General features: G+C 36.7%; 1 protein-coding gene across 2 annotated transcripts; it reads right to left on the reverse strand.

The window, feature by feature from the left end:
* Positions 1-6: 6 nt before the first annotated feature.
* On the reverse strand, positions 7-7435 carry LOC111337945 (phosphoenolpyruvate carboxykinase, cytosolic [GTP]). Of its 2 annotated transcripts, none has more exons than XM_088755108.1 (7): positions 7411-7435; positions 6626-6904; positions 6262-6446; positions 3682-4070; positions 2928-3243; positions 2075-2536; positions 7-1754 (listed from the first exon to the last, which is right to left on the reverse strand). In XM_088755108.1, the coding sequence occupies exons 2-7, from the start codon at positions 6835-6837 to the stop codon at positions 1474-1476; spliced, it is 1845 nt and encodes a 614-aa protein (XP_088611234.1). In that variant the 5' UTR covers positions 6838-6904; positions 7411-7435; the 3' UTR covers positions 7-1473. The 2 variants fall into 2 exon arrangements, with proteins under 2 accessions (XP_088611234.1, XP_022800074.2); XM_022944339.2 differs by lacking the exon at positions 7411-7435 and adding an exon at positions 7048-7206.
* Between the last annotated feature and the right edge of the window lie 1491 nt (positions 7436-8926).

The following is an 8926-nucleotide window of genomic DNA, read 5'->3' on the forward strand; positions in this document are numbered from 1 at the left end:
GCCAGCTTCTAATTATAAACCAAAAGTAGTTTATTAAATAAGTTAAAAATGACACTTCCATAGCCTAGCTAGTTGTGATTATCTATTGGGATATTCAAGTAGAAGGTTAGCTGCAACTGTCACATTTCATAGTCCAATCAAACATTACTTTTAAACTACAACATCTTTACTCTTTGAATTATCTCTTTCATTCCACTAGAGCAGTGAGAATGGGGAATTTGGGAAATATGTTAATTTGAGTTAATTAGGCCTTGGTTATAAAAACACTATTGGAAACAATGACTATCTATTGATTGAGTACTAGCAAAAACGAAACTACACTGCATGGAGCAAAATCAGACATCTGGCAAGAAAGCATCATCCAGCACTTGTTCAATGTGGGCAGATGTAAATTACATCTGCCCACATACAGTCACAACTTTGATCCACAAATAAAAATGTGTGTGTATGAAACTTGCTTCACCAATTTAACCTACATTTTAACACTATGACTGAGCACATTGATACAATATGTCATCAACATAGGTGCTTTCTGCTTGTCAAAAGAAAAAAAGAATTGGGATACTGTTCAGTTGTCTTGCAATCTCACTTGCAATGCCACATTCCTTAACCAGCAAGGGTTGCAAGATTTACAGCCCTTAATTGTAACAATTATTCCTCAAATAACCGACTAGCCAATGAACTTCTGACAAAAAATGGACAAACTAATACCAAACTAAATTACATCCATTACTGATACAAAAAATTAAAATTTTAATATGTGGTAATACCACGATACATTTTAACACCTTCCTACAAATAAAATGTCAGCAATATATTTATTTGATAAATTACCTTTAAATGTTACCTTTAAGGAAGTATCAATGTTGATGTGACTTATTGAACCTCACTTAAGTTCTTTGCTAAACTTGAGGAAACTCGGGCTCATTGTAGAGATAAAACAAAATTTGTCAGTTTACTGATCAACAAACTCAGAGGAAAAACTAAAAAACATTAATTCAGTGGAAGCTTCAGTAAGCTTTTCAGTCCAAACCAACCCCTCAAACAAACTGATATCACATCAACATTTTTCTACTGAGGGTTATCATCTTTTGATTGATCATTTAAAAATTTCAATTTTTGGCTATACTTGCCTAACTACCTATAGGGAATGTTTACACTGGCATTTAGCCATTCAAATCTTGTCTTCAAATTTGTTCAACTAATAAATAAATACTGGTGATCATTAGTCTCAAGAGGCTGGGTTTAAAAATGAAGATAATCTTTCTGTACAAGACCATCAATCTAACTTCAGAAAACAAAGAAAAACTCACCAGTGGTCCACTTATTACTTGCAGTAATTGGTACTTGTATAAGTTTGTATTTATAGTTTAATTGCTAGTAGCTCAGTAAATCAATGTCCTTTACTGCATTGTTTGTGTGGTTTAAATAAAACAAAATAGCTAACAGTGTATAACTAAGTGTAACTAGTGATTATTGCTTGAGCCTTTCTTCAAGAGCATTCAGCTCATCTCTCACAGCATTTGGTAAGTCGTCCCCTAGCTGCTCTTCATAGTATTGTCGCAGGGAGCGGCACTCTTCCAACCAGTAGTCCTTGGGAATACTGAAAAGCTCCTTCATGTTCAGTTCTCCAAGACCTTCAGCATTAATAGAATCATTTTTGGGTATAAAACCAATTGGACTGGGCTCTGCAATGTCCTCTCCGTCACAACGTCGCAGCACCCACTCAAGTACACGACTGTTCTCTCCAAATCCTTGGGAAAAAGTTAAAAAAGAGTTGTTTAACTAAGAAATGAAGACCACCAAAAATATACTTACAACTGCTTGAAATAATTCTAAGAAATTTTTAAGGCAGTAAATATATAATTTTAAAACTACTGTAAGAGAACACTGTAAGCAAGGATGCTAAGTGCCTGCAAACTATGAAAGGATTAACTTTTTGACCAATAAAAACAAAAAGTACTGCTTGTGAGTAAATGAATGTAATCTGAATGAGTGAAAAAGCAGTGCAGTGCACCTCTGAAGAAGAAAATTTGTGTTGAAATATTGTTACTGTAACTCTCTCAAGTCTCACCTGGCCACAAGAACTTGTTATTTTCATCAAGACGGAACCAATTTACATGGAAAATTCTCGGCAACTTATGATTTGGTTTGTTTCCTAGACTTAACCAGTGTTCCATGTATTTGCCAAAATTGTACCCAAAGAAAGGCCTCATGGCAAAAGGATCTCTCATGACATTTTTCCCCTGATGTTCAGCAGCAGCAGTGGCTTCAGAAGACATAGATGAAGCAATGAAAACCCCATGCTGCCAGTTAAAGGCTTCATACACTAGAGGAACTCCCCGTGGGCGTCTGCCACCAAACAGTATAGCACTGATGGGAACACCCTTGGGATTCTCCCACTCTTTGTCCATGATTGGACAATTACTGATTGGTGCACAGAATCTGGAGTTAGGATGTGCTGCCTTAGTTTTTCCAGGCCTCCAATTTTTCTCTCCAAGCCAAGTAGTTACTTCTGCATCTGGTAGCGGCAAACCTTATAAAATAAAGATGAGATTGTGAATGCAGCCTTTCATGCAGCCATTTTAGGATATAAATTTTTCAGATAAACTTGATTTTCAGCTGATAACATTGCCTATAGGGATACCATAACCACTGAAAACTGAAAAAGGTTCCAGACTGCAAGAGCTTTTCTCATCCAGGTTTCAACAGCACACACATATCACACTGAACAGCTTTTGTACTTAGTTTGCTATTCACTATTTGCAAGAAAATACACGTTAAAATTCTCTCCAAATGGTAAGTGCCCTATATCAGATCTGATTCACTATGAGATACCTGACACAATAATGAGATGATTCTGTGTATTAAACCTTGATCTTGCAAATTGTATGTTTTCATTTTCAAACACATTTTACAGCATCTACCTTCCCAATAAAAGTCACCATCACTTGTTTGTGCAACATTTGTAAACAACGTTCCCTTTTTGCATGTATCCATAGCAACTGGGTTGGTCTTGTTTGACGTTCCTGGCGCAACTCCAAAGAAGCCAAATTCTGGATTAATAGCTCTCAGTTGACCTTCTTCATCAAACCACATCCAAGCAATGTCATCACCAATACATTCAACCTTCCATCCTGGCAATGTTGGTGTCATCATGGCTAAATTGGTCTTTCCACAGGCACTTGGGAAGGCAGCAGCAATATATTTCTTTTCACCCTGGGGGTTTGTGAGACCAACAACCTGGATAGAGAAACAGCACAATAGCTTTAGTTTAGTTTAATTTTTTTCATTTTCATGAATACTTTATACATGCTAACCAAACTGTTTGATTTTTATCCTGAAAAAGAGTCAGAATTTTGTGAAAAGTGTGTCTGACTGTCAAGGCTTTCATGGCCCTATCATTTCTGCTAAGAAATGAAGAAAGGGTAAGCTGCTGTGAGCTGCTGCAAGATAGAAGAAGCTTTCAATGTTTAGGTCTGATTCTTCTGTCCCAAGCATTAAGTTTAATAGGTGTACACTTTAATTCACCATTCAGACATATCAGTTTTTTTCACAAATCTGATGGCATATCAAGCACTAAATTGGAATCACCATTTTACTTTTGGTCTTGACATGCCTTACTTGATGAAGGTATTCAGATTGTTAAGTGTTTTATTTCTTAGTTGTAGTGTATCATACCAGCATGTGCTCTGCCAACCATCCTTCATCGCGACCAATTGTGCTAGCAATCCGCAAAGCAAAGCATTTCTTTCCCAAGAGAGAATTCCCTCCATAGCCACTTCCAAATGATTTGATTTCACGATCATGAGGAAAGTGGGAGATTATGGTCTTATCCGGATTACAGGGCCACTTGAACTGAGATGGTGGTTCAGGTTGAGGCACGCCAACTGAGTGAAGACACTTCACAAAGCTGTTGTCTCCCAAAACTTTCATTACCTCTGCACCCATCCTAGTCATGACACGCATGGAACAGACTACATAAGGAGAGTCTGTGACTTGGATACCAATCTTAGACACAGGAGACCCAACTGGACCCATACTGAATGCCATGACATACATGGTACGACCTGGAAAACAATATGTCTATCTCTGAAAATAAGCTTGTATACAGTTCATTCATTTTCGAAAAGTAAAACCTGTGAGTTATAGTCCTATGGAAGACAATTTAACCCCTGGAAAATATAGCTAAGTTTCAATCCCAACATCAAGAAACTGTTTGCATTTTTTACTGAGATATTTGAAGACCTTAGACTCCATCCCTTCTTGTTGAATATTTTACTTAAATATATGTGAAGCTGAATTCTGCTCACACATTTTGATTGGTTCCTACTATGATCTATTACAAGACAGGCATTAATAACATTTTTTTTTAATGTGAATGACCTTTGAAATCCACTAGTAAGAATTTTTTGCCATATCCTGTTTAACAAATAGATTCCATGTGCTGTGAGTTGGTGCAATAATAGATCACAGGTCAAAATGTGGAAAAAATATCTGTGACCAATCTGTGATCTATTACTGAATGGCCACACCTCAACATGGAATCTATTTTTTTATTCTCATCATCGCATTTCAAAGGTCATCCACACACTTAAAACTTAACTGTGCATGACTTGAAAAGCCTGATATTATTAATCATCAATCATCTTATTCAAAGTTCAATAGTTAAAGGATATTGCTTGATGTTTCTTCCTTGTTAAGATATCATTAAATAACAAACAATTTCCCTCAGGCTTTTAATAAAAACACACATTTACATATTTTAAGAGAAGACTGATTGGGAGATGGGAAACAAGTTAACTGATTGACATATTTGGGCTTTAAAAAATTGGGGGATCATAGATTTTTGCATCAAATTGTGAAGTTGAAAACTAATATGGATTGCAAATCAGCTTAAGAGTTTGGCCTGGATTATAGATTACTGCACTATTATGTAGAGGTGCTTTGTTTTTGTTTCACTTTTTCAAAAATGTACTAGTAATTTGGTAAAATCTTGATAGTTTGAAATAAAAGCATTATATACATTTGTACCATCACGAGCAGAATAACTTCACACCAAATAATGCTCTAATAAAAAGTAAGGCTGATCTCAATTAGAATGAAAATAATTTGGGATTAACAAAATTGGCCAAATGTGACATGGATGAGTGGATTTGCACAACCACATTCAACCCTCCCTAAACCCAAAAAATGCTTTCTTTTTTCATTAAAACAGCAAGATTTATCAGGCCTGAGTAGTTTTTCCCAAACTGTGCATAATAAAACTACAGACAATTAAACAAATAAGAAATTAAGAAAGAAAGGATTTCCATGACAGATGAAATGCAAGACTGGAATGTAACAGGTTCAAAGTTCTTCCAGTGTGATAAAAATCTCTGATAACAACTCCCTTGGGGTAAATAATCATGCATATTCAGACTTAACAAAATCTTATTGAAAACTGCATTTGAGTTGATGTCATGTTACAGAGAGCCAGAAAACTACCCTTGATACAGTGGTACAACAACATGGAATATTTAAAATATTTCCCTTTTTAGTGAAGCATGAAGTTTCCAATTTTCACTTCAATTTTAACATGGCATAAGTGATGTGATAAGGACCTGTTTAGCACCAGTATTCACATTTTATGATGACTGAGAAGTTGTGAGATATAAAAGTTTCCCAGTCCAGCTTATCTGTTTAACCTGAACAGACTTCAATAAAGCTGACTAATCCTTAATCACCAAGGAAAGGAAAAGTCCCTTGTTAGCTTAACCTTTTTGCTTTGGGTTGTTTTTGAAGCATTTAGTATTTTGATTTTTATTGTTGCAAAAAAAATTAGTTTTCAGAACAGAGATTTTTACTAACAAATGCACTATGGGGAAAAAAAAATGTGAGAAAGCAATCAGCCAAAGCAACCAAGACTTGTTTTTAAAACAAAACAAATACCCTATTATTAAAATTCTAAAAGACCAAGTTGACCTTTGAAACTTAGTTTGAAATGGACAATATCCTATTTACGTGGCATACCCCTTGACACACCTCCTGCAACAACCAATCACAACGCACGGTTGACAATATCGTCAGAGCCCGGCATGACAGGACAATTTTTAACGAAATCTTCCAGAAAAAGGGTAGGAAAGCTCTCTCTTGATGCCAAATGACAAGTTTTAAGCAGAAAGTGATTTTCTTTGGTCGACGAACTTCGGTTCAAATAAATCCTAGTTTTTGCATGAGGATGGCAATCGTGCTGAATTCTTCTTGAAGACATGTCCTTACCTTTCATGCAACCAGGAAATCTTTTACTCAACTCCTTGTTCATATCCTTAACGCTCATCCATTTACCTAGCCGGCCTTCAACTCCATCCTTCGCCGTTGGGATGGATTCTCTTTTCTCCTCCGTACAGATGTATGTTTTAGATTCCACTCGTGCCACATCGCGTGGATCGGTGCGGGCTAAGAAACTGTGAAACACGAAACATTAGTGTCAGTGGGGTATAAAATGAAATTTACTGTTATGTTCTCTCTCCTTGATCCCTAAGTATGATTCACTTCTTGGAAAAATCCACGTCTCAGGTGTATTCGATTGTCAAATCAACAAATGACAAAATAAGCAATTCTGGCTTAAACTACTTGAACATACCAGTTGTCATATTTATGAAGTTTAGTCAGCACACCATTTTCGATCAACTCGTTGATTAATGATTCGTTTTCTGCTTTGGATCCATCGCAAATGTAAACGTTGTCTGGTTGGCAGAGTTCGACTTTGTCGGCCACATATTCTTGTACTTTAGTGGGTAGAGAATCAAACTGACCTCGAATCACGGAACAACTGGCTGGAAGCTGTGAGGCCATCCTTCGAAGGACGATGCTACAACGTAAAGTAAAACAAGGTGACGGCGAAACAGCTATCGAAGAAATTCTGTCAAAAAAAAAACCGAATGGGGACGAAAATCAGTTTCAGAGATACAAATTCATGAACAGCAAGAACGAAGTGACATCACTAACTACTGAAACTCAACAAGATATTTTCAAAATACGAGTTGAACGAGAGGTGTTACCGACCGTGATATCACTGATGTAAATGACATCTTCGACTTTGATCAGAAATAAATACATACAGGTTACGCTACGATTATTCTAACGTGGTTGCCGGTAATTTTCCAAGGGAACGGTTACCCACTGAAAAGCTTCCAGGAGAAACTAGTCCAAAGGTCATTGGGAGACTTGAGGTGGCTCGATTAGAACAAGCATTTTAATTGGTTGACATCTGTGCATACACTATTGAGTAAGACGTATTTGTACGTCACGCTAGTTGATCGGAAGGTCATGTAAATTGAATGTCTTCCCGTCACGGCCGCACACTGATTAAAGACAGGAGAAATCGAGCAGTGCATTAATACATGATTAAATATTTGAATACTTCACCTTCTGCACTAGATATGATAGCAAATGAAAATTTCAAACGTTCGATGAGTCTGCTAAGAATCATTTGCCGCTACCAACAAAATCCCAGTGGATTATATTTTGAGAAAAAAGGCTCCTAACGAGAGTAAATTTACTTTTGTATCCAAATTTTGAAAATGACATTATTCAATCCTGCGCCCTTGTCCCGCCCACATTTCCTGAACGTCATCAGGCGTCATATGTCATACAACTCACGGGGCTGTGAAACACGTCATGTCAACACGGAATATTTTGCTCACAACAATCATTTCAACAAAAGGAAAAAGATCCCTCATCTCGTTTCTTGGGTAAACTTTGTGCGTCGACTTATTGCATGTTGCATGTTGTATACGGTGTTGCAACACTTTCCATAATACACATTCCTTAAATCTTTTCATCGAACGGTCTTGATAACTCACACCACCTTTTGGGGGTTGATCATCAATTATATATTCAATGTTACAAGGCACTCCGCGGAATAGTTTGCTTTTTTCCTCTCTCGGTTAAGTTGATTAATTTTTATATGATTCTTAAAGTCATCATTTTTTTTTTTTTTTTCTCCTCGAAGCGGGTAACATTTTGGGAATCGCCTTGGAGAGGATAAACATATTTCAGTTGATAATCTATTTATTTTAAATTTTTTCATTTGGAGTTGGGGACCAATATCATTTCTATAACTTGATCCAAGCATAGCTCTTGAACAATGATCACATTTGAACTTGTAGTAGTCTAATATATTGGCTAGATCCTCGGTCGAGAAGCAACATGAAACGTAAAACACTGCCAAAAGATGACCACCTTCGGAAATCACGCCCTAAGAGAGACTTAAGACAACTGTGGATGCAAGCACGGGTTATTTAGTCTAATAAAATTGGAAAGCGATAAAAAAACTGATAAATAAACAAATTCATACATTCCAAGCTCTATGGGGTGCTAAAAAACCTTAATACATGCACTGTTTCAAACGTCTCCGAGGTAGTCTCCTGAGAGGAGAAGGCCTGGTGACGAGTTTCATCTGGTTCTCCTTGAAGTCAATGACCACTTATAATTCTTTGATCTATTCGTGCACCATCTTTCGCCATTATTTCGCCAAATGATACAGCTCCATAACCCAGTCGAGGAACATTCTCATAACCTGTCCCTTAGTTCCGAAAAAAATTAAAGGAAACAGCTTCATAACTTTGACATTTTGTGGACGAGTCAACGGAGGCGACGAATGCTGAGCCTTTCCTGTGGCCTTTAAAAATACAGTATATTCGATGTCATATACCCCCGCCTGTTTTGAATAAACACTGAAAAACAGAAAATGGGCTCATGTTCTCTTACACTAAATAGATTCGCGATAAAATTACTAGGGACGTAGGTTTACTGAATGATCTTTCACTGAACAGACTATTACTTATATAACAGTACTAAGGAATTATGTATTCCTTTCACGTTGGCTCCCACTATCATCAGTATATAGAAATAGCTAGAGCGATTCAATAATCACATGAAG

The sequence above is a fragment of the Stylophora pistillata genome, chromosome 3, assembly GCF_964205215.1.
Source record: "Stylophora pistillata chromosome 3, jaStyPist1.2, whole genome shotgun sequence".
NCBI lineage: Eukaryota > Metazoa > Cnidaria > Anthozoa > Scleractinia > Pocilloporidae > Stylophora > Stylophora pistillata.